Here is a 27,398-nt window from a genome sequence, read left to right as displayed (position 1 = left end):
TGTGGATAGTCTGTAAGTGTTGAAAAGGCAGTAATTCCCTTATTCTAGGAATATCATTAGAAACCTAGTATTTTGTTTAACCAAGACTACTTTTATTTGAAAACATAGTTCTTTAGTTAAAGTGGGTCAAACTTTTGAAGAAAATTTAGCAGCATATCTGCTAAAAGTTGGGCCAAATGGCCTAGTCAGGCCTCAATCACACAAGCATTCTCACATCCACACATGCAATATTACAAAGTAAAGGTCACATCTAATGATCTATTTCATGCCTAAAAATATTGGATCTTCGAATGGCCATCAAATACAAGTTATACAATTCCAAGAGCATAAATTTATCATTCTACAAGTGAAGGGCCACCAATACATGCCCATAAATTGCTGTTGTAACCCAACAACAAAATAAATGCTCAACGACATGGATAATACTATCCATCTTCACCAAAAGGGGTTAAAATCAAACTCCAATCAAGGATCACGGGGTGCATACGAAATTGTTAAAGGGTTAAGCTCCAACTAATTCAGTAGGAAATGTCTACAATTCCTAAGCATTTCTATGGTGACATGTTCAAGTGAGCATGGATATTCTTTATATAGTTCAAATCAATTATTTGGTACATCAATAATAAAACTATCATTTCGTTCCCAAATCATTTTCACAAGGTTTTAAAGGAGTAGGTTTTTTTTGTTTGTAAATTAATTCCAAAATCAAGTTTCATAATCAAAACGACCTGGCACAACACGCACACTTGGGATTTGCATGCCTTCCTCCCACCTTGTCTTAGCATAGGTCAAGTAAAATTTTGGCTTTATCGGTTACTAACCGGATGGACCCATTATCCTGCTCAGACAAGTTTTAGGTCTTATACCCTTTAGCTCTGCGCCTATCTTACTTTCATTTCACAAATCCCACACATACCAAAATCAACGGCACATAAGTATAATCACGATATATATATATATATATTTGCAATTTGCCCCCATGGGCCCAACATATTACATTTTCCCCCAAATGGAGTGTAGCACAATCATTATTCTAAATTACTCAAATTTGAGATTTGAATTCATCAAACCATCAAATTCCATTGCTTAATTATCAAATACACAAAACTACCAATTTTCAACCAAATCCCAACATGGTTCAATATTCAATAAATCTCCTAAATCTTCATTTATATCATTTTTAAGTCATTCATAAGTTCAATTTCAATAAACAAGGACCAATTTTACAAAATACCAAATTTGGAAATCTAATATTGATGCAAATAGGGGTAGCAAAACAAGAAACTTTTATAGGAGGCAACAAGTAGGTGAATATATGCAGCAAACAAGAACATTAGTCCTTTGTTGTTGAGTGGTGGTGCAAGCATCATCTGGATTGTCTTCTTATTACTAGTGTCTGTTTGCTGATTTAGATGAGTAGGAACTATGGCTTGCCCACCTCGAGCAGTTTTGTTTGCAAAACTATTAGATGCACCACAGCTGCGATCATAACCATGCTTTTTTGATGAATTACGAGCGAGTTGAGCTTCAACTTTCAGGGCAAACTGACAAGCATCACTCACTTTATAAGGTTGTTGCAAGCTCACTTGGTCTTTGGATGGTCAATCGAAGACCATTCACATATCGACCAACCTAGGAAGCACGGATACAGATACGGGATACGGATACGACACGATACGGATACGGCGATACGACAAAATTTGAAAAACTAGGATACGGGTACGGCGGGGATACGTTCGTAAAAAATATTATTTTAACAATTTTTAATAATGCAGTATGCGTAAAAATAAAATCTAAAGCAAAAGACAACTTGATAAAGAAGAAAGATTCCTATAAAACTAAGAGTCTTCAAGGTCAATAGTTTCAACTTGTTCCCCTTCATCAGTGAATATCACAAGACCTTAGCTAAAGCCAAAAAACCATTCTTAAATAAAAATTTCAGCAAATAAACTTTTTTAAGTCATCAATGATAGCCTAGGAAGCATAGATACGGATATGGTGATATGGGGATGTGGATATGGCGATATGTCAAAACTTGAAAAAGTATGATACGGGTACAGCGGGGATACATTCGTAAAAAAAAAAAAAATAATTTATAATTTTAATAATGTAATATGCATGAAAATAAAACTTAAAGTAAATTAATAAATAAAGAGAGGGATTCCTATTTAACCTAAAAGTGCTCAAACATTCATAAAACCTCCAAAACTAAAAACAAAAGCAAATATAAATTAAACATCATCCTTACATGCCAACATCAAAAAAAGAATGAGAGCAGAGAGAAGAAACGTGAGAGAGTGAGAAAGCGAGAGAGAAGTGAGAGAGACAACAAGGATACATCAATTTGACAAATTCTATTACTTTAACTCTCACTATATTCCTCTTATCAAAGAACTAAACAAAATATTATAAGTAATATGTAACTTCGAGTATCCGATACTTCAAAATTAAGTATCCGATACTTCAAAATTAATAAAAAATTAATTAAGAAGTATCCGATGCTTTTAAGAAGTATCTGATACGTATCCGCGAGTATCCGAGGAGTATCGGTATCCGATAAGTATCCGATACGGATACGTCACCCTTTTTGAAGTATCCGTGCTTCATAGCGACCAACCCTTTGACTCTCAGTTTTCGCAAGATTACTTCTCAATGACAACCTATGAATTGAGTGTTAGTCTTTAACATTCTTCTCGTGCTGCCTCATGTTTTTCACCCTTTGATACAAAGCTTGCTCATAGTCTCGAGGCAAGAATTGAGCTTTTGGCTTCTCTTTCATCTTGGCTCATCTTCTAACCTTTCCTTTCCCTCTTACTTCTCGATCATTTTGATAATGCTTCCAGCATGCAGAAGCTGGTCCTCTAGTTTTGCTCCTACAAGCTTCACTTTTCTTTCTTCAGGTACTTCATTCCAGTCAAAGTAACTTCCAATACTGTACCCAGTCTGAAAAAGCTTATGGTTCTATATCACCATCAAACTTGAAGATATTAACCTGCACACTATACTCTTTGGAATTTTGGAGCACTTACAATGCGATCCTCCCATCGTTGAGGTCTTTCATTGTGTTGCACATGCCTCTCTTGATCTGGCTTCCTTCCATCGCTATAACTATCACTTTCTCCTCCAGATAGTTGATTTAATTTATTCTCAACCTCCATACCACGATTGGTTGCTAGCATTCCGGCGGTTTTGGTCATTATTTGCTTGCATAACCAATTGTGTAAGGTTCTGAATTTGTTCCTGCAGTGCTTCAAACATTTCAACTGTTGCATATCTACCTCTATGACCATGATTTGCTCTTCCACCCCTGTCACCTCTTGCAGCCATGTTTATAGCAACTTTAAATATTTTAAACACGCATGCCAAGAGGTTTCTTCAAGAAGCCAACTCAAAACTTGCAAATAAACCTCCCCAAAAGACAAAATATATTAACACCCTCAAAACATAACTTATCTAACAAAAACACCCCAAAGTTCCAAAAAAACCTCACACAGCTTTAACTAGGCTACTCAAGGCTTAACACCTTAAAATGACAAAAACACCCTTCACCAAAAAGAACCATAATTATTGCTATATACATATTTACATGGTTTGCATCAAATATACTCACATAATTTCTTCATAGATTCAAGACTAGGGCAAAGGAAATCACATGGTATATTTTGAGATTTTTGGAAAACAACACATGTAAACTACAAAATACTTGAAGAAGAGTAGAAATCCCCTACCAAACTCAAAGAGATGTGAACTTTTAAAATCCCAAATTGATGAAATGCAAAACCATCCAGACGAATGCGAAGTCCTTGCAACGATCTACAAGTTTCTCTTTCGGTTGAAGGTCGAATCTCACTCCTAGATACTGAAATTTGTAAAGAGAAGAGAAGAGTTACTTGAATGTTTAGTGGGAGAAAGGAGAGGAAGAAAATCATAAGGAAAAGTGATGTCTCAGATTTCATATGAGGTATATAAAAGTGGGGTAAAAAATCACCCTTTTGAGATAAAAATCACAACCTTTGACAGTATCTCCGCTCGTGTAGAATTGGCCATCGCTTGGGCTGAGCAAACTAGAAATCCAAGCCTCGCCCTAGTTGACCTTGCTTGGGAGGGAAACTGCAGAAAACTGCATGCTACACTGCTATGTGCTTTGGCAGAGCCTACCCACCACTTAGGCAAACTTTCTAGAAACCTTGCCCAACTAGTTACCTTATTGCCATTCCAGGGAAAAACTAAACTCCCCAAGGTTAAAAAATGATCTAGGGTAAATTATGTCCACACCCCTTGAGGTTCATTATTAATAATACAGATTTCCCCTTGAGGTTAGAGAAATTACATTGACCCCCTTGTCAGAATTTGTTGACTAACATAAAAAAACAACGCTCAATTAGTACACATTAATGTGTGTTTGGGAGGGGAAAGATTGAGTGTACACCTAACCTTTATTGACTAACATCCTTAACAGAAAAAAATAAAATGACTGTTTCACCCTTTTATGTTATCTTCTTTGTATTACACCACGACCTGCTGTATTGACAACACCAATGTTGAGATTGCTTTCATGGATGTATTGATAGAGATCATCAACATTGTGATTAAGAACAATTGGCCACTACTCATCACTGTGATATTTCAAAATCTTGCAACAATCTCACTCCCTACCACCAACCACCACAATTCCTCCCACTTTCTGCCAAGCCCTAGATAATAAATTCAACCAAAAAAAAAAAAAAAAAAAAATCATAAAATTACCTTCAGGAATTCCTTCAAACACTTGGTGGGTACTTACACCCACAACCCCCAAACAATAAATAAATAAAATATTGAGCTCTATGATCAATCAAACAATAAATAAATAAAATCAAACAACATTAAACACATAAAACAAGGAAAATCATATATATCAACTTCTGAATGATGTCATTCTTCTATATTTATTTATTGGTTATTTATTCATCTTGCATGAGCCTTATTATTATCTTATATGAGCCTTATTATCAATCCATGCGAACTTGGTTTTTGACTTTACTTCTAAAATTCACACGTCTTTAAACGTAAGCTTGTTGAACCAGTGTCATGTTGTTATGTAAAATTAGAGAAGCTCAATTAATGAATTCTTTAATAAACTTCAACACAACAACAGAACATTGAGAGTTTATCTAGTCAATCCTGTATCATCAAATCGCGCTTCAACCGGAACACTTTCCAACCCCTTTCAAATACTCAAAATAAAGTCTCAAGTCAAAACCCCAAATTAGAAGGAGAGAATGGTGATGGTGGTAAGAGCGAAGATGGAGAGGTGGTGTCGTGGTGGTGCAGAGATTTTTAGGAGATTTGGGCTTGGAGGGATTGTAGCCATGATCAATTTACAGACGAGCTTGGCCTAGAGATGATGGCTTCTGCGGAGGATCTCGTGATAGGCGCTGGCGGTGAAGATGATCTTTGTGGCTCGGTGGTTGTTGCGGATGGTAGTTGGTGGTGGCAGATGTTAGTTTCTAGAGATAACCATGGTGTTTGTCATAGTTGCTCTATGAGGGTGAAGATGGATTAGAGTAAAGCATAGAGAGAAGATTATGGGAGAATACAAAAGGAGAGATAGAGAGAGGGGAAAAACTATGAAGTTGTTAGAGTAGGTTTAGAGTTTGGTAAAGATGAGGGTAATATAGTCTTTTCGAAATTTTGGGAACATGACATCAGCAATTGTTGTTTAGTTTTTAATAGTCACTTAACGGCAAGGGGCTCCTTGTAATGTGATTGAAAAACTTGGGGACGGGGTTGTAATTTCTCAAATGTGGAGGGATAATTTGTATTAAGTTTACACCTCAAGGGGTGTAAATGTAATTTACCCAATGATCAAAGTGTCAAAACGGTCAACTGTACGATGACAAACAAGTTTAAATCAAAAGAAAAAGTGTAGGAGTGACGTTGCAAATACAAATAAAATGGATTTAATAATGGGTATTTTTACATAGCTAATCTTTTCCTTTTGTATGCATCTACAATTTGCTTAATGCAGGCACTCCCTTTTGGAAACTGGTTTTGAAGCAATTTGATGATTTACTGGTTAAGATATTGATTGCTGCTGCCGTTATCTCTTTCATTTTGGCTTTAATTAATGGGGATACGGGCTTAACAGCATTTCTGGAGCCTTCGGTAAGATATGATATCTTTCTGTTTAGTTTAATGGATAGATTGTTTTCAATTAGAAAGTGGGGGGGTATATGCTGTCTGTGTTTTCTCTATTTCTTTGATAGCCCATGTTTGCATACGTATTGTGTTTTGTATACCGAGGTGAATTTGTTGAGGTTTTAACTTCGCAAGAATGATGGGTCTGTTATTGCTAATACCCATTTTACTAAATTGGATATAGGTTATAGGATATACTCGAGGTATGGGCTGATATTGTAGAATAAACACCTTTAAAAATCAAAATGAAGTCGTATGCTTAACTGTCATTAGTTTTCTGTTAAGAGTCCTATTAGTTTGGTTAAGTGTCCTGTTAGTCTATTGATAGATGATGTCTTGTACTCTATGAAGCACGGGTGCGGATACGGTACGGGTATGGGTACTCTGATATGGCAAATTCTTAAAAAAGCAGGGGACGAGTATGGTTGGGGTACATCAACTTTTTTAAATTTTTTTTTTTTGGATATAAAATTTATAGCTAAACATTCAACATACAAATCAAAGCTGCAATATCAAAACTAAAAAGAGAATAAGTTGTCCAAAAAGTTATATAATTCTTTATTTTTCTTTTTGATTGTCTAACCGGTGCCGTACCCATGCCATACCCAAATGTATTTGCCGTACCCGGCATGTATTCAGTGTACCCGGTATGTGTACTGCTGTACCGATATGCATACCCACACCCGGTAAATACCTGGCACTCGTACGACACTATTTTTGGAGTACCCGTGCTTCATAGCTTATCCTAAGTTTTGATTGAAGAATATAACAATTGATTGAGCTATGTGCTCTGGTTCTCTTTCTAACCCTGGGGGGTTACCCTTTTGTTTGTGTCATGGACAATGAGGCTAGGCTTTAACATGTGGATGCTGATGGCATAACAAATGCTTGGCTGAGAAGTAAGGACTGTTGGAATGATGGACAACACCTCTAAAGGGTTTTTTCTTATGCTTGTTTTCCAGCATCTTTGCTTATATATGCAGTGGTTGCTGGTAAAAATGTTGGGGGTGAACTAAGACCTCATTTGGGAACATGCTATTTTAGTAACTTTTTAGCTTTTTATGAAAAGATGTGCAGAAAAATAGAGAGTGATGTGACAACTTGTAATGACTTTTTGGCTTTTTGGCTAAAATGTATAGTTGACAAACGAGGCCTAATTATCTCCAGACTTTCTCGTTAAAGGTTAAGGCAAATTACTATCGAAGGAAAATTTGTTGAATAGCAAACAAACTATACCTATACCTATCTAGCATCGACTGCATGACATGTAGTCATTGTGGGCATAGCATGATTTTCAGTGGGTACCAGAAATCTTTTTGTAATTTGCTAACTTGTAAATCATAAATTGAGAATTATTTATGATTAGCAAGCAATTTATTCCCATCAAATGTATGCCATATAGTAATCTTGAGGTTAAAATAATGTATTATGGTGGTAAACGTCTTCAAGAATGGCTAACATCTTTTGTAAGTTAAAGAATTTGTTTCGTTTGGGATGATTTCTTCACACAATGAGGGTTGTGTACAATATAGCATGTTCTCTAGCATAAAATAGATTTCACTATGTCTACCCAATTACTCATTCTACATAAAATAGATTTCTTCACACAAATGGAAATTGGCTAATTTAATTGGCTTTTTAGTTTTTTCCCGAAAAGATGTGCAAAAAGTAGAGAGAGTGATGTGACAACGTATAGCATATCAAAAGTAGTGAGTGATATACTAGTTGTTTGGGTTCTTTGTTTCTTTTGGATAAGTATGCAGATTTGGTTTTTCTTCATCCAGGCAATACCCTATTCTGACATTAAACTATGTTGGTTTACAGGTTATCCTAATGATATTGGCTGCTAATGCAGCAGTAGGAGTAATTACAGAAACAAATGCTGAAAAGGCTCTTGAAGTAAGTTGCTGAGTTCTAGTATTAAGATACCAGACAAACAGCGTACAGATTTGTTTAAGGCTACCCTCTTCATTTGATTGTTTCTTTTTCTTCATCACATGCTTCTTGTTTCTTTCTTTCTTTCTTTCTTTCTTCTTCTTTTGTTCTCCCCCCCGCCCCTTCTTTTATTTTTTGTTTTTGGTTTTTTAGCAGCAATCTAACTATCGAAGTCACTTTTTGTGGCTTATTTGTGACATGTAATCTTGTTTGCAGTGTAAGTTGCTTTTTATGTGAGTATGCTTTTGCATTTATATTATATATTCATATTTGTATATTTATCATCAAGGATGGACATAGAGATATGAAGCTGAGAGATATTTTTGTTGATTTATGGGTAGTGGGCCTATTGGCCTTGTTATTTTTTTTCCTCCCCTTTTTTCTGTTGGATGTGCATATTTTACACTGACAGTAGAAGAATTAGAGATGGTGTTGGGTGAAGATGGGGATGAGGAGTAAGAATTGAAACCCCCCTAGCTTTGCCAGGCACTAGACAAGGGTTAACCTTCTGTTGTAACTTTTAAGTTCTAACATATGATTAATTTATGAGCATCTAGAAATGGGAGATATATGAGGTTCAACTCGTGATATTTGTCTTTAGTAACATATTTTGATCAGCAAAGTAAAAATTTCATTAAAAATATGAAATTAAAGGTAGAAGGAAATGAAATGCACAGAGTGATATTTAGAGAGTGCAAAATCCCCTATTACTGCTACTTGCATCCACACAACGGCATCTACACTGCCAACCCCTTGGCCTCACGTTTTTTTTTGAGATTAAAATAACAAAACAAACCGAAGTGTAAAGAAAGAAAGAAAAAAATAGCTAAGTAGATCCTAACTAACAACATCAAAATACTTGAAACCCCCCAAATATGCTCTGTCCCACAACAACATTACAACCTCCCACAACAATTGCTTCACCCAACACACTGTTGCCACACACGTCTCACTTTGCAGAGTTTCCCTTAGTTGTGTTGCAAGCGTTTCCCTACCAAACTGCACCTTCCTCATTGAGCACCCACCATTTATTGTCTCCTTCCTTGCACCATCAACATGCTCCTTCCTCCTTCCTTGCAGGCCCCAAACTTCCTCCAACAAGACAAAGAAGAGCCACCATTTACTGTTTCCTTCCTTGCACCAATCTATTATGCTACTCATACCATACGCACTACTCCAACCCGTTGAAAACGGTAGATAATACCCCCAAAGAACTCCCATAATCTAAAGCCACCTCTCCTTTCTTCCATTATTGCTGCAATATTGAATGCTGATTGAACACCCATAACCGACTCACCCAACTCCGAGCACCCAACTTTGCCAAATGGCGACCCAAATGGATTTGAAATCGTTGGAAATGATATCTTTGAAACCACCTATGGAACACCAAAACCGAAATGCCCCAATGAAGACCTAACTCTGTCCAAAGGAGACTGAAGTGAATTTGAAACCATTAGAAACGGTATCTTTGAAACCACCCATGGAACACCCAAAATCAAAAACATCTCCATAACACTGGAAAATCCGATCTGAAACTGCTGAAAACATTCCTATACAACACCCATACACCTAAACAACACCTATAAACCCATGTGAAACTACCCGAAAATGTTAGGTCTGGAGCCGCCGACTATCGAAAATGATAGATTTGAGACCATTGGAAATGATGGATCTGAAACTACCCGAGACACCCATCACCAAAACTAAAGAACAAACAACACCCTAAAATAATCTAAAGGCTAAATTTGATGAGAAGGGAGTGGGAAATACCGTGGGGCTTGAAGATTATTGAAAAAGAAAAATACACAAGCACAACACAGAGAAAGTAGACCAACTGGCTGCATTGCCCTTTGGCGGCTGGCTGGCTAGAGGTGAGGTTCGGGGGGAGGGACGGAGGGTTTAGAGAGAGAGAGAGAGTTGAAATATTTTCTTGAGTAACATATTGTTGCTTACCCAATAAAATTTTCATTTATTGGGTCTTCCATCTCTTTGTACCGCCAAAGGTGGCATGGACTCAAACAATTTTAGACCATATGGTTTAATGTATCTTTATTAGATAGTAATTTTTTTAATTGCAGGTACGAAAGTAATGACAATGACAATAGACACAAAAGTGTATGCTGGTGGCTTTTTTGCATTGGAATTTTTGTGAGGCCTGGGTTTACTACACATTTCATTGACAAAGAAGCTAAGAAGCACGAACACATACATAGACACAGTACATGGTGATTAATTGCTCTATAGATTAATATTATATCCACAAATAATCAAAATGAACAAAACTAACATTAATTCGACATTTTAAAAGAATCATTTTTAAATTAACACTTTTCGTTTACATCTGTTGTATGGATCATCTATTAAGTATTTAAATTTAAGTAAAAGATAAACATCCAACATCCATCAAAAGCACTAAAAAAAAAGGGGAAAAAAACTAGTTGGCTTGTCCTTGGGGAGTTGTTGAAGTGTTCCCGACATGTCCCCTAACAAAAAATTAAATAAATAAAGGGAAACACCATGTAGCATGTCCCATACATGTCCCCGCCGTGTCCGACACCCCTTCGACACTTTTTTTGAAGTGTCTGTGCTTCATAGCGAATAAGTTACTCCAAGTTGATTGGAAGGCCTTCATTGCAAGTTGGAGATGGTAACAGTACAGAGTTGGCCGGAAAATATTGTTGACATGTATCACAGAGGTTCTCTAGTGTTTGACGAGTTGAGGCATTTTTGGCGTCTTGCTTTTAGTTGGTGGAGTACCTGCGTGGATATGCTTAGTGAGGAGGTTTGGCTCATGTGGGAGGCCACTGCCAGAGAAGAAAAGAGTACAGTAGTGTGTGAATAGATGCTTGGGGGTTGCATTGGGCGTGGTGGTATTGGAGCTGTTGCTTGCTTCCTTTTCATCCTGCCTTCAAGGAAGAACCTGGTAGGATTTTGTTGAAGAATTGGAGCTGCAATGGTCAACCGGTCTACCTAGATTGGTGCTCGTTCTGTGGCTGTTGTTACATGCCTAGGCTGAAGCCAAGAGAGGTGTGGCTTCGGTAGTTGGGGATTCCCTTGCATCTCCGCAATCTGGAGGTGCTGAAGGCATAGGGGATTTCTGTTGTGGCTTTGTTGCCGTGGATGAAGCTATGGCGTATTGGGATCATTACTGGTTGGAGAGCGTCCTGTTGAAGGGAAACAGAAATCAGATTCCAGCCTTCATTATGATCATGGTTTTAAAAACTGGTCCATGCGTACCGAACCAGATTGTCATATTGAAAATTTAGCTCTCCAATTTGGATGCACATTGATATATTAATGAGATAAAAGTTTCCATGTGAACTGGCCATTTCAGATGACGTATCGGACCAAACTGGATAAAGTTCCAGTTATGAAACAAACTGGTCCGATACAACTGCATATATTAAAAAGAATCAGTACTTCAATTCTTTTTTCTCCTATCAACGAGCTGCCCTCTTTTAGGGTAAACATAGCATTTCAAGGACAAGGTACCTCATCGCAATGCTGCACATTTGAGGAGAACTGGTGTTTTATAGCACAACACATGGTTAAGTTTTCATGCTTGTTCAATGTGGGATAGTAGTTTAAATAAAGAAATGGGAAGATCTGACTTTATGACTTCACATGTGCATAGTTCCTCCATCCGTTTTCAATGCAGGATTCATGTTTAATGGAGCAATGAGTGAGTGGATCTATTTGGTGTGAATATGAAACTTAAAAAAAAGAGCGATTTTTATTTGATAGTGTTTTGGTAAAATCTCTCTTATAATTGTAATATAAGTGTCGAAGATCATGAAATATAAATTAAAATTCTTATAGATCACTTGATAGTAAAAAATGCTTCCTATGTTGAAATATTGATTAAAATGTGACAAATTGAGCTTGAGAGAGTAAAAAATGCATATCATTGAATTTTAGAGGCGTTGCTAATGATTTTAAAAAATTTGCAACCGCGTCATGATTCTCGATACGCATCACTTGATACTCTTGATACCGCAGCCATTACTGCTACAACTCCTGATACTGCGATTTAGAACCATAATATCTGTAAAGTATGATATTCAAATTTAAGTTATGGAGTATTGGGGTTCATATTGTTTTGGGGTTGTATGGTTGCTCGTGTTCTAGAGACCACCTCATGATCGGGAGATGGTGTCTATTGAGGCCCTTAATTTCCCGGATTTTGTAGGAGTTTGGAGGATGTGTTGATTTGGAAAGGTTTTAGGAATGGCATCTTTTTGGTGCCTTCTTTTTATTGGCTATTGTATGGAGAGATGTGGAATTTCCTTGGAAGAGGATTTGGTATTCGAGAGCACCCTTCAAAGTGGCCTTCTTTGCTTGGATGGCTATACGATAATATGTTTTGACAGCTGACAATCTAAGGTGGAGGGGTAAACTTTGGTGGATTTGGTATACCTGTTCACTAGAGATGGGGAGTGTGTCATCCATCTTATGCTTCATTGTTTAGCATCTAGGGAGGTGTGTAGTATGGCAATCTCTGTCTTTGTGTGGAGTGGGTGATGCCTTATTCAGTTCGGATTTGATTACCTATTGGAGTAGAGGTTAACTGAGAGTCGTAGGGCATGGTCATGGTTTTAAATAACGATATAGAAATATTAATTGGTATCGGTGATACGGTCATATATGGGTTGATATAGGACAATATTGGCCAATATGTCAGTGAGTAATGACATTTAAGGCCAAAATCCCGTACGTAATGGCCGATATTTAAAACCCTGGGCATGGGAGACTACTACTCTTTCCCGTATGTATTGCTTATGGAATGAGAGGAATAGAAGGTCTTCTGATAATTGTGGGAGCTATATTTTGCATTTTGAAGGCATTGTTCTTGTATTCCTAATGTTTTTTTAGGTTGGGGAGAAGTTTCCTTTCTTTGTACTCAATTTGTTGACTTTTTGGGGGAGTTGTATAGTCCTGTAGTTACATGGTGGGTGTTTGGGAAGTGGGTTTTTATGTAAGTTTTTTTAGTTGTAGGATATTATTGGAGAAAATTTTTTTGGTGTTTGGGAAGATAGTTGGGTTTTTTTGTGGTTTGATGTGATATTTGTGAGGAAAAAAGTGAAATGATTACGGGGTTGAATGTGATATTTTGTTTGGATTTGTTTTTTTTTTATTTTGCAGAAAATTTGTCTTGAAAAAAATAAAGAAAAACCCAACACCCAAACTTCCCAAACACCACCATAGTAAGGATAAATTTTGGTTTTGGTTTTTGTTTTTGTTTTATGTATGCTTTGTATGTACAGGTCACCCCTTTAGAGCAAAGTTGTGGACAAACCCTTATATATATAATTTCATTTTAAATATATTGGAAAAATAAAGAACAAATGCTACTTCAGGAAGAAAGATAGGATGTCCTCTAAAAATTTGATATGAAAAGACCTAAATCTGTAGAGAAAAACAAGAAGAGTGCAAAAATATATTTGATTATCAAAATATATATATCAAAATGAATTGATGCTGTCAATTCATTTTGTTATGGTACTTTAAACTGATCTTTTCTTGCCACAACATAAATCAATGAAACCTTTCATGAAACCAGTGTTTTACCCATATGACTATCATTAAACATTCGCTGAGTATGCTATTTTCTTAACTCTCTGTTTCTCTGTCTTATGCGATTGCGATTGCATTTTCTTTCTCTCTCTCTCTCTCTCTCTCTCTCTCTATTTTTTTTTTTTTTTGGGTGAAGAGCTGTTATTATTATTTTTTTCTGTGTTATCTTTTTTCTTTTTCAAAATGCAAGTGTTTGTCTTTCTAGTTGTTGTAACTCATTTGTTTTGTTCTTTTCCGTTCCCTTTTTATTGTAGGAGCTACGTGCCTACCAAGCTGATATTGCAACTGTCCTGCGAAATGGTAAAGGAAAAATTTAAAATGAAGTACTAGACGAATGTTGACTGATAATCATGCCATGATGATGTTTTAATATTTTGTGTTCCATTGTTATAAAATAGTTTCTTTTGATGTTTTTCTAGCCAGTTATTAAGGTATGAAATCAATAAGAATCTGTACACTGGAATGTTCACTCTTGTAGCATATTGTTTTTACTAATATTTTCTTTATATGAATATGATTTGAACCTCTCACCTCACCCTCCTTTGACGCCACTTTACCACTGTGCTACAACTTCTTTGGCCAGACTATTGATCCTTTTTAACCTCTTAATTTATACTTATACCAGGTTATTGTGGATTTTTGATCCTTTCATAGTAATAAAAAAAACTTAATTAGAGTTCTTAATCTCTCTAATCCTATTCTGGAGAAATAGGTAGCGTTTGGATGGGTTTCCAACATTATGCATTGACTGCTAATGCTAAGATCTTGACCTGTAGTAGATGTATAATTCTACTAACAGAACAACAGAGCATGCTTTTGTGTAGGTTTTGTTATTTGGATGCATGTGATAGTATTTCATTTTGGCATTTAGTGGGTTGATATTTATGCATTGAACAATGCTAATCTCTCTGTTATGTTCTTTCTGTTATTTTGTAATACTACATTTAATATTTGGTTTATGCAGGTTCACTTTAGTTTTCATTTTAAAATGTCATATGCAGTAATAGATTTTCTAAAAAATTATCATTCTTGATCATTCTCTTTGTATGGAAAACAAATCTTTCAGGTTGCTTCTCAATATTACCTGCAACTGACCTTGTCCCTGGGGATATTGTAGAAGTTAGTGGTAAGTGTATCTCTTCCAACTTTTACAAATCTGCAAATGCTCAAAAGTTATTTTCTCTGTGCAATGATTCCAGCAGTGAGTTAACTTTTCTATTTAATTTGTGTGAAATGAATAGTGGGATGCAAAATTCCAGCAGATATGAGAATGATTGAGATGTTAAGTTATCAATTACGTGTTGATCAAGCAATTCTCACAGGTATTTTTGTCCTTTTATGTCAATTTAATTACATGATTAATGTCATTGGTCTATGATTACTTAATGTTAGATTACATAAAGGAAGAAAATTAAAAGTGGAATTTAAGAGCAAAAACATAACTTTCTTCACCATCGAACAACCTTGGGAACCTTCAATTACATGATGTGAAAGTTTCTTATTCAGAACGTTCTGCCTTAAAGCAAAGACTCTACCCTTCGGTAATTAATATCCCTCCATAGAAGAGGCATCAGAATAGAAAACCCATAGACAGTCATTGTTTACCATTCTGAGCTAAACAGAAATAAATCAAAAGGTAATTAACTAACTCTGACGTCTCGTTCATAGACAGCACAGTTCCTTGTTTTCAATTCATTGGCTCTCTTGATTGTATGATAAAAGAGATGCTCTACTGGAGTGCTTCATTTGCTAGGTGCTGCATTGTTGTGTATTATGTTTATTAGCAAGCATACATAGTTTAAGGGGAAATTACTGTTCAGCTTATTTGACCAAATATATTTTCAAAACCATGGGGGTGCAACTCTTTTGTGTAAAAGAGTTGCACCCCAAAAAATTCTCATCTGTTGGTAAAATTTTCTCCCACCTCCCACTGAATAGTCATTTTGCCTAGTTTTAATGTCACTGTTGTCAAATTTCCTATTATAGCATATAATTTTGCACCTTATGTTTATAAAATATAAACTTATACCTTATGGTGTTTTCTATTTCTCTTTCTCATGCTCACAATATTCTAGCACATTCATGATTGAATTAAATAACTTTTGTTTTCTGACAATAGGTGAGAGCTGTTCCGTGGGGAAGGAGCTTGGTTCCACCCTCACAACGAATGCTGTGTACCAGGACAAGACAAACATTCTCTTCTCGGTAAATTCTTAAAAGCCACATTAAAGATCTGATTATGTTACAGTGACTTGTGGAACAATCGAAGAGTGTACAGAACCTACTGCATGGGTGTCATTGACATTACAATGTACAAGATACAACACCAGCTGCTAGGGCAATGGTATATCTGGCTATGGTACAGTGTTGAAGTTCTGGTGTGGGTGTGTGTAAAATATTAAGAAGGTTGTACAAGATGGTTAGGACATGTTGCCGGTATGAAGTTTGACGTGACATGAAGCAATTGTGAAGATAAAAGTTTAGCTGTGATTGCATTAGGTGGACAGTTTTTAATCCTGAAATGGATACTGCCTGTAATTCTCTTGTTTCCTAGTGTAATTTGATAAAAGTACTTGAAAGAAATGTCGTTCTTCCACTAGTGTTGTTTACTTCTTTCTTCAGATTTATTTGTTAAATGTATTACTCATGATTCATGAGTGCTTGTATGGTTTGTTTATTTATTTATTTTTTAAGTTCTTGAAAGTTACCAAAATTTTAATATAATCTATTTGTCAGGGAACAGTAGTGGTTGCTGGTAGGGCAAGAGCTGTTGTTGTTGGAGTTGGCTCTAACACCGCGATGGGCAACATCCGTGATTCTATGTTGAGAACAGAAGATGTAAGCATTACATATACATCTTTGAACTTTGCAGATCAATTCTGATTGACCCTTTTTTAATGCAATCTATGTTTGATGCAGGAAGCAACACCATTGAAAAAGAAGCTGGATGAGTTTGGTACCTTTCTGGCCAAGGTGATTGCAAGTGCCTGTCTTTCTTCTTCATTCTTCATTTCTAGCAGTGATATGAGTTAGGCGCTACGGGTTATGTAATTGTGGGAGGTAGATGATGATGGCAAGGAGTAACAATCATGGTGTGTCGTGCATGCTTCTTTTTCATGCTTACAAATCATGGTGTCTCAAGGACAGGTTGCTCAACCTGTTGGTTCAACAATTTGGAACTTTCTCAACTACCCACTAGCATGCTTACAAATCTGCTAAATCTTAAATATATAGACTATTATCATCTATGAATTTACTGCTGCTAATATAAATTTTTTATTTTCATGCTCTTCAAAGGTTTTCTATGACTTGCAATTTCTGGAGTGGAGATGTATCTTGAAGATTCTAAAAAAATTAATTTTTTTTGAATTTTATAATTTCAGGAAGTTTTTTTTTCTTCTTCTTCTTCTTAATTCTTATTTTATTATTTTTTTTAAAGAAACCATTTTCCCAAACATTTTGAAGTGGTTAGAATTGATATGATGTGTGGAGGCAGTCGGAAGTACAGAATTATGGAAGCTGGTTTCTTCGATAAAGGTGGATGGGGATGTGAAAGGGGAAACACGAACAAGAAGGGGATGCTGGAGGCACAGTTGCTATTACCATGAGTCTAAAAATGGTATCATGAAACATTAGAGGGTTGAATGACCTTGATAAACAGCAAGGTCTGAAGAACCTGCTCAAGGAGTGGAGGGTGGATTTCAGGGAAAACCTAGGAAATTATCTGGTTTAGGGTGGAGGCTGTGAGTTATAAAATACTTTTTTATTGCATTTTCATATTAAAGTACAAATAAGTGAAGTTTGTTTCCATGTACAAAGAGGCCGTTTCCATGGCTTGATTCTTGAACCTGTGATGCTCAAGTTGCAATGAAAAAGCTTTACCGTTGTGCCAAGCCCATAGTAATTTGATTGGAAAGGGAGAACGAGTAATCATAAACAAATAGACTTATCAAAAGCAACCATAATCAAATATGCCTAATGTCTAGCAGCTTGAGGGCAATTTGATTCATCAATCATGGTTATAATAATTGAATCTTGTTATTTGAAATGCTTAGTTGACATGGTTCTAGATGTGTGTGGGTACTTATATGACACCCAACACATGGCAAGCCCTCTGGGTGCCCCACCCATGGCAAGCCCTCTGGATACCCCCGAGGCACCACGATGTCCTCACATGACTAATTAGGGTCGTATGCCTAGCCTAAGCGGGGTCATAGTCATACACACCACCAAGTATGGATACTTAGCTCTCTAGTGCCGCTGTAGCCCTAGCAGGCAAGAGGTCCAAAGAGAATGAGTTAAAGTGTGAAGAGTCCGACGTGGCTCTAGCATATACAGTAGAGCCAAGCTTATTGCTAAGCCATAGCCCGCTTGGTAGCACCATGGTTCTGGAGCACCATGACTCACCTAGAGCTTCCGCTTATCATGATCCTTCATACCATATTCTTATAGGGAATGGTTGGGAGTGACTATCACCACACAATCACTCCCACGCAGCTGCAACATAGATTGGCCCTTGACTTGCTTATGTCTCCCCTATGCACTCACTCCATAAGTGATGACCACTCTGCTCCTTATATAAGTTCCAAGAGTATTGGAGCCGAAGCTACCTGTAGACAAGTGGCGAGTTCTACTTAGCTGGATGAGGGCCCAAGTGGCCCTAGTCCACACAGTCACATGTATCCTTCTCCTTATAGTCAGAACTACTGTCTTAAACTAGGTCCAAGTATGATAAAAAGGAGCAGTACTCTCTTGTCATAGCTGAACTGTCCTTAACTTATGTTTTCTATCAACCTATTGCTTCTCTCGAATTAGTGAACTTTGCATTGGACTCCGACCCCCTCCTTTTTCTCCATGTAGTTGATTCTATAGTAGCACTTGAATAAACTACCATTGTATCAATTTCTCCTACTAAAATAATGATTTCACTCATTTAACTTGGTAGAAAACATGAAATTGTATTTATTTGGTAACTCCCTAACTGCTGTTATCTTCTTCTAACTTTTTAAGGAAATCTTATACTTGATATTGCGTGCATTCCTGATTTTTTTCCCCTCTTCATCCTGTTCTTCTTTGTAGGTTATTGCAGGTATTTGTGTATTGGTATGGCTTGTAAATATTGGTCATTTTCGTGATCCTGCTCATGGTGGTTTCTTACAGGGGGCAATCCACTACTTTAAGGTAATGATTTATGGATGAATTTCCTTCTTTTCTATTGCATACATGTGCATATACATATATATTGAACAATGCTAGAAACAGCCCTTAGGGTAAAAACTGTGTAAACAGTGTATAAGTGTTTTGGGACATATGAAAAGTGTATTGGGATTGTAAATATTTTGGCATTTTGTGGTGCTTTTTGACAGCCCTTGGGCTGTCATTAGCAGGACCCATATATATCTATATGTATTTAGTATTTTTCTATTGAGGTTGTATCATACCCTAAAATGATGACTTGGTTGTTTTGAACAATTTAATTTAATTTAATTTTTTGAATACAATCACTATCTTGAGGTGCGATTATTGGAAATACTTTGATGGTGGGGGGAACAATTTAATTTAATTTAATTTTTTGAATACAATCACTGTCTTGAGGTGCAATGTTTGGAAATACTTTGGTTGTTGGGGCCCGGGGGGGGGGGGGGGGGGGGGGGCGCTAGATGCCTTTCTTTAACTCTTTAACTCTGAAAGATATTCTGAAGCTGAAGATATGGATGTTGATACTTCATATTTATGATGATACTGCCTCCAAGTGATTGTCCAACCTTGGTACTTTTCATTGAACCATTGAGTCCTTTTACAGTGACATCTTTCTTTCTTTTAACAGCTTTTGGGCCAAGTTGCACCTATGTGAGGAGGTAAAACCATTGAAATATGATCTCATTGTTTTCATAATTTTCATGGCTGGCTTAGAGGGAAGTATTTTGAACTTCTGTTTCCTTGGTCGATTTCATAGGAGCTAAATTTTGTTGATGGCTTTTTGTCCAACTTGTATACTCCTAGTGTACATAGGTTGTCCCCTTTTGGCACCTTAAGTGGAAACTTTATCCATCCCCCTCCCCCTTCTGAATATGTTAGTACAGTGTTGTTATTGTTAATTGTTTCTAGGTAGCCTTTGTTTCTGGAGGGATGAGCACGTTGGAAGGTGAAGGGCAATGACAGCAATCGAGGCAAGAGATTAATGCCTTCTTGCCAGGCCTGAAAGGAGAACTTTTTCTGGTTGAGGGTGATTCATATGTTAGGGTGGCTGAATGAGATTATTATTCACCGGCATGGTTGTCTAATTGCAAATTGAATCGTTAATCAATTTCTCAAAAAAATTAATTTTTAATCGAATCGAATCATGAATCTTTCACATCATTATATATATATTTATATTTATATACATATAAAATCACAAATATAGTGATTAAAATGAAAAAAATAATAATCTAATATAAATTTATGAATCACTATAATGTTATATATAATATATAATTTACCTAAAATATGTTGTATTTATAATTTAATTACTCCCTCCGTCCCATATTGATAGTCTAAAACCAAACCAAACCAAAGCAAATGAAATTAAGTTTTAAGTCCCATCAAATGGGGTCGGCTGCATGAATAATTTTTCTTCACTCGACTCAATCCAAGGCCATTTCATTAGCCAAATTAAGGAGATTTGTATCTCTATTTACTACACTAGTCCACATCAATCTAGGTCTACCCCTTCCCCTAACACTCTTATCTACCGTCACTATATCGCATCTTTTCACTGCTGCCTCTGTTGGTCTCCGTTGTATATGATTACTTTACAAGGGGTAATTTTCGAAACTTTACAATTGCTTTACATGGGGTAGTTTTCAAAACTTTCAAAATTAAAGTCTTTGACTTTTCAAAGTGGACATATATTTTGGGACAAAAAAAAGAAAAAGAAATAATGGACCAACAAAATGGGACAGAGGGAGTATAAAATATATAATTTAATTATTAAATATATATAATTTATATAAAGTATATATATAGTATATAATTTATATAAAATATATTGTACTATATAGATATTATTTATTATAGTGTACTTGTGTATAACTACAGAATATAATATATATAGATATGTAGCTATATAATATTATTAAAGGATTACGGAGACCCACAAAGAGACGAGGTAGGCAACAAAAACTTGCCCACACAACTTTTAGGTAACTAAGGAGAGAAGATGAGCATGGGAGAGTACCGAGAATCCCTAGCTTGATTTCTTTACATTCCTTTAGATTTTGGGTATGAAGAAGCAAAATTGCTGCTTGATTTTGTCAATGGCCGGTTCTTTCCTCTTCTTTTTTCGATTCCTCTCTTCACAAGCCATAGCTTGATCTTCAACATGTATTGATCTTTTCTTTTCTTTTTTTTTTTTTTTGGTTAAAAGATGTCAAACGATTTCATTTCAGACATCAAAAAATGAAATCTGAATTGTTTAGAATTGGGTGCGTTGGTGATTCTGACAGATTCAAACGATTTAGAGTTCGAATTTCAATTTTCCGATTCCAAGGTGCGATTTGTATCGTCCTAAGCAAAAATTGTATTGAATCGTACGAATCATATCGCGAATCGTACGATTCAGACAACCATGTTCAATGGTTCTTGTCATCAATCACTTTATAAAAGGGATTTTATGTAAATCCTTAGCTGTAGAATTGTTGGATCTGTGGTCAATTAATAAGGTGGGTTCTATGCTTTAGACTTGAAGGCACTGGATCAATAGGAGAAACATTCCATGAGAGATTACAATTAGCCGTCCTCTTTAGAATCCAGACTGCTATCGACAAAGTTAGTTGTAAGGAAATGTCAAGTTACTTGGGAAGGTACATCTACATGAGGATCGTAATGCAATTCCTGGTGATGTTCCATCAACCATGGTATTAAAAAACAAGGCATCTAAGAAGGGTTTTCATATTCTTCTTGAACTTTAGAAATTCTAAGTATTATACTTAAATATGCAAAAGGAGAAAACTTGTCCCCAATTGGAGGAAAAAGAAGATTGATTTTTGGTCAGGTGTCCCTTATTTAAATGTTGCATGACCAGAAACATAAGTTTTGTTAGCATGTATAAGAAGAATAGAGTTGAATGGCTTGTCTAGAATAGAGACCAGCCTATATATTTATATTGATGGAGAATATATACAAAATAGGAAATAAATCAAGAGGAATAAAAAAATATAGGAATATTGCCTAATATCCTGTGATTTCAGCTAGCTGTTTAGCAGAGGAGATGAAGGATGGACTCACAATACCAATCCGATCCTTTTCTCGAATGACTCAAATGAAATATATGTCAACCTCTATGTGTTTAGTCCCCTCATGCAGTAGTGAATCAAAGGATAACATAATGGCTGATTTGTTGTCACAAAACAAAGAGGAGGGGGCAGCCTCCTCCAACCCCAACTCTATAAGAATAGAGCGGAGTCATAGAACCTCGAATATACATTGTGCCATTGCCCGATACTCAGCTTTAGTAGAAGATCTATACACAGCTGCCTGTTTATTACTTTTCTATGATATTAGATGATCACCATAAAAAATACAGAAGCCAGACGTGGAATGTTTATCAGTTCTAGACCTTGCATAGTCTGCATTAGTGAAACACGAGAGCCTTAATTGAATACCAGTTGTGAAAATAACCCCAAACCAGGAGAAGTCTTCGAATATCGTAAAATGTGATGAACATCAAGCAGCTCTGTACTAGGTGCATGTATAAATTGACTTGCAACACTAACCGCAAGTCAAATCAGGTCTAGTGTTAGTAAAATAAATGAGACGGCGAACAAGGTGTTGATATGTGCCTGGATCCTTTAGTAACTCACCAGACTCTTGATGTAAGCTTGAGGTTAGGATCCATAGGAGTAGAAGCATATTAGGTTTGCATCCCAGCATACAGGTGTCTTGAAGAAGACTAAGAATGTACTTCATTTGGGATAATAAAATCCGCTGACGAGAGCGAGCAACATCAATATCCATAAAATATTTGAGAGGACTCAGATCCTTAATATCAAATGCCTGACTCATATCCCTCTTGACTTGTGCTATGCCAACTGAATCATTACTTGTGAGGATGATATAATCAACATACACAAGCAGAATAATACACTGAACAGTGGAATTCCGGTGAATAAAGCATGTATGATCTGAGTGGCACTAAACATACCCCACGGATGAAATGATAGAGCTAAAACGGTTGAACCAGGCTTGAAAATACTGTTTAAGCCCATATAAAGACTTGTGCAGTCGACGAACTTTCCCCACATACTCCCCTCTGCTCAAAAATTGGGTGGAGGATCCATATAAATAGTCTCAAGTAAGTCCCCATGAAGAAATGCATTCTTGACATCTAGCTGATGAAAAATGCCAATAATGAGAGGCAGCTAGGGAAATAAGAAGACGAACAACGGTAAGCTTGGCAACTAGTGCAAAAGTAGCCCCAAAATCATTGCCAAGAACCTAAGTAAACCCCCTGGCAACAAGCTGCGCTGTAGTGGTCCACAGTGCCATTTGCAAGATACTTAATACTGAATACACATTTGCAGCCAACAGTCTTCTCGCCAGATGAGAGAGAGACAAGTTGCTAGGTTTGATTCTATTTCATAGCTGTCATCTCGGTTTGCGTAGCAGCTACTTAATTGGGATTTTGTAGAGTTTCTGACACAGAACGAGAAATAGTTTCTAACTTGAGCTTGCCAAGGAAGGAACGATAGGCAAGTGTAACACTATCATAAGAAGGATATTGAGAAATTAGATGATTAGTGCTGCTAAGATAACCAAAACGTTAATTGGGATTTTGTAGAGCTTCTGACACAGAACAAGAAATAGTTTCTAACTTGAGCTTGCCAAGGAAGGAACGATAGGCAAGTGTAACACTATCATAAGAAGGATATTGAGAAATCAAATGATTAGTGCTGCTAAGATAACCAAAACGATTCACGAGGAGTAGGAACCATAATGGAAGAATTACCTAACTCACTTATCGGAGAGGCTGTTTGCAGTGGATGAGAATGATGAGAATATACTTGCAATGGAGGAGGAGGAGGAGGAGGAGGAGGAGGAGGAGGAACCTCATTAGAGTCAACCTCAACCTCATCACAAATGGGAAGAGGCCGAACACCAAAATCCTCCAATAGGACAGAAGTGATAGAGGAATCCTGCATAGATGTGTGGGTACTAAAAAAAGGGTCCTTCTCATGGTGGAATGATAGTACCTACAAGGGCTAGGATCATAACACAGATACCCTTTTGACATGGTGGAACACCCTAACAAGATACTCCTAATGGCCTTGTCATCCAACTTAGTTCAAGTAGGACTTCTGTTTTGGACAAAACAAGTACACCCAAAAACCTGAGGTAAGAGAGGAAAAAGAGTCCTGGTAGGATGTAAGACTTTAAGAGGAGCAAGACCTTGCAAAACACGACTAGAAATGCACAGATGCAATGTGGCAAGGATTGCATTATGCCAATAAGACTTAGGAACATTCATACCCTGAAGAAGACAATGAACCACATACATTATGTGACAGTTTTTGCGTTCAACAATCCCATTTTGTTCAGGAGTACTGGGGCAAGTAAGTTGTTGAAGTATACTAGACTGATTAAGATGGGAATGAAAAGCATTGGAGATGTATTCCCCACCATTATTAGATCATATATTTCGAACAACAATGTGAAACTGAGTTTTAACCATCTGAAGAAACTGAACAAATATAGGAAAAACACCAGATTTACATGTAATGAGATAAACCCGAGTACAACGGGTGTGGTCATTTAGGTCACATAATACTTATGGCCAGACAAGGCGAGAATAGGTGAAGGCTCCCAAACATCAAAATGAATAAGATCAAATACACAAGGGGCACAAGACGTATGAGGAATATAAATAGTATGAGAATGTTTAGCTAACTCTCAAACATCGCATTGAAATTTATGAGCCTTACAAGCTTTATTAAATGGTGGAAAAAGTAAACATAAATACTGAAAGTTTGCATGACCAAGTACAACGGATGTGGTCATCTATAAATGCAGCTGTTCTTTCAGTTGTTCCTATGATTTCCATGTTTACTTGGTATGTGTTTAGCATTACACCTTTCAAGATCCACATCTTCATTTGCTTAAATACCAATCTGACTTTATTGGCATCTAATTTATTCTTCTATAGTCGCACTTTTTCACGTGCAGTCATTTGAAATTATGGTCATTGATTTTATCATTTTCTCTCATTGTACTCATGCTCCTAGTTACATTTTACAGAATTTGTCTTAGGCTCTTAGCTGTGTTTGTCCGTCTCCCTGTGTAGTGTGTATCTGACTTAGAATCAGTACATTTCATCTGATTTTATGAAAGGATAGTCATTCAAATTCTAATTCGTATCTATTTTGTGCATATGGCAATTTTTGTGCTATTGTTTTCTTTCTTTTGACCTTGGTATATGTTTCTCAGCTTTTGTTTCGTTATATTTTCATGCCGAGTAGTGAATTCTACTTTCTCTGACCTAATTTACATTACCCATCTAGATTGCAGTTGCTCTTGCAGTTGCAGCTATTCCTGAGGGGCTTCCTGCTGTTGTTACTACGTAAGTGTTTTAACTGATGTTAATGATGAAGAACAATAAACTTGCACTCAACAAAAATTTTTTTGGGTTGCTTTCCCTCATGTATTACTGCCGCCATAAAAAATATTGACTTTGACATGTATGACACCCGTGTTTCAGTATATTCGACAGAAAATTTGAAGTTGGCGTGTCTTGGACATGTACTTTCTACACAAAATGCAGATGACTAAAATTTAGAATAGGGTGTCCTTGAGCACAAACTTAGGCCAAGTTTGGCAACTCTAAAATAATCCATCTTTTTATCTTTTTATTTTTTTTCCATTACATTACCTCTCTACTTTTCTGCACATCTTTTCGTAAAAAGACAAAAAGTGCACTTATTTAGGTCATTCCAAACAACCCTTTAATTTTATCAAAGATGTGGGTGCCTTAAAACTGTAACATGCATACGCAATTTTTGTTTTTTTTGTTTTTTTTTAAATGCGCATTTCTAGAAGTTTGAGGAGTGTATGATGCACACATCATGCCTTGAGATTCTTCTTATTATTGAAACTGAATGGAGTTCTCAGTCACTACTAAGGACATGTTTATGTGAGCTATCAATAGGGTCCATCTTTGCTTCCCCAACTTTCCACTTTTCACTTTTTGCTTATATACACGGCTTTCCACTTTCTGTGATTTTTTAGCAATCCAAATTAACATTGGTGTGCTTTTATCTCATATAATGCACGTTTAATGTTAACTTGGACCTCCAATACTTTAAGGAGCCTTACCAAACAAATTGTATTTTACAATCACGTCAAGTGATAACCAGTAGATATGGCTTTTGAGGATTCAAAATTGCCCATGAGTGATGCTCTGTTTTCTTTGAGAGCTTGATATATATATATATATATGGTCCCTTTTCCTGACAGCAAAAGCTTTTGGAGCAAGCATTAATGTAACCTAATATTGGAGCTTTGTTTATTGGAGGTGTCTAGTCTTGTTATATGTGATTGTTAGTGTCTATTTTATTATGTTTTGTTTGTTTTTGTGCACCCTATTCAGTTCAAATTGTGAGGGATCATCATTAACCCGTTAAACTTTTGGGGCAGCTGGTGATTTAACATCTTTATAGCTTTTAATTTCTCTCAACCCATTTTGCTAATTTTGATGATTTACAAAGGGTAACGTCCTTTGAGCCCACATTTCTGATTTATCAATGATGGTTTGGCATTTCATGGATTAAAGCCTCTATTTCGTGCTGTTCTTTGTCAAATTGTATTTCTATGTAGTTTGCACAAAAATAGGTTTATTGCTAAATTTGATGCAGTTAAAAAACATGGCAGAGCAGTTGCTGGGAACTATAATAAGCCAAATCTGCCATCGTGGTGGACCATACTCTGGTTCGTGGATTTTACTAGGAGCGAAATTGAGAAAGAATTGTTGGTTGACAATGAATTGATGTTTGTGAGAATATTTAGCTGACACATGTCTATGGATTCATCTGTTGTGCCACTCTATAGTACACCTGCTACTATCCATTTTCCACAAAACAACATCAATGTGATGGACCCAGCTGTTTTGTACATTCTGTGGTATAGGGTTCTAGGCTCACATGTTGCGTGATCTTGTGTATCTTGCAATAGCACAATACATAATGTTCAAAAGATTTTGAACCTGAAATATTTATCCAAAAAAAAAAAAAAAAAAAAACCATTTTGAACCTGAAATGACTTGAACCTGAGATTTAAAAAATCAACATCTTGCATTTTGCCATGCTACTCTACAAATTTTTTCATATATTTTTTGCTGTAATTTTCTTTATTATTTCTTTTTAAAATATACATAAAAAACTATTTGTTGATTCTCAAATAATGAAAAAAATTGCAAAATAAAATTTATATATAAATTAATATGCATGCTCTCATTTTCAAAGTTGATGCTCTCATGTCACTCTCAGTCTACAACCCATTGTTATCTAACACTTACATTTTCTAGACAGCTACCATAGTAAATGTAAGCATTACTAGGCAGAACCAAAAAAAGGTGTACTTAGACTTGTTCACTATATTAACCACAATGCAAATTCCTAAAATGTGGCCTTAAAGACTGTTTCTTAACTTCACAGATTACTATACTCACAAATAAGAAT

The 27,398-nt window shown here is 36.3% G+C and overlaps 1 protein-coding gene across 3 annotated transcripts in view; it reads left to right on the top strand.

The window, feature by feature from the left end:
* LOC145789321 (calcium-transporting ATPase 3, endoplasmic reticulum-type-like) overlaps positions 1–27,398 on the top strand; it is a 94,247-nt gene that overhangs the window by 5,699 nt on the left and 61,150 nt on the right. For all 3 annotated transcript variants that reach the window (XM_082912464.1, XM_082912466.1, XM_082912465.1), the window contains exons 5-14: positions 6,011–6,147; positions 8,005–8,079; positions 13,944–13,989; positions 14,756–14,815; positions 14,931–15,011; positions 15,809–15,894; positions 16,426–16,527; positions 16,609–16,662; positions 18,769–18,870; positions 25,227–25,285. In XM_082912464.1, the coding sequence (XP_082768590.1) occupies positions 6,011–6,147; positions 8,005–8,079; positions 13,944–13,989; positions 14,756–14,815; positions 14,931–15,011; positions 15,809–15,894; positions 16,426–16,527; positions 16,609–16,662; positions 18,769–18,870; positions 25,227–25,285 (802 nt within the window). The remainder of the gene's footprint in view (positions 1–6,010; positions 6,148–8,004; positions 8,080–13,943; positions 13,990–14,755; positions 14,816–14,930; positions 15,012–15,808; positions 15,895–16,425; positions 16,528–16,608; positions 16,663–18,768; positions 18,871–25,226; positions 25,286–27,398) is intronic.

Source organism: Camellia sinensis, unplaced genomic scaffold (genome assembly GCF_055761805.1).
Source record: "Camellia sinensis isolate YWXY unplaced genomic scaffold, ASM5576180v1 Unanchor3, whole genome shotgun sequence".
Lineage (NCBI taxonomy): Eukaryota > Viridiplantae > Streptophyta > Magnoliopsida > Ericales > Theaceae > Camellia > Camellia sinensis.
Note: the sequence above shows the minus strand (reverse complement) of the source record. Positions and strands in the feature narration are given on the sequence as shown.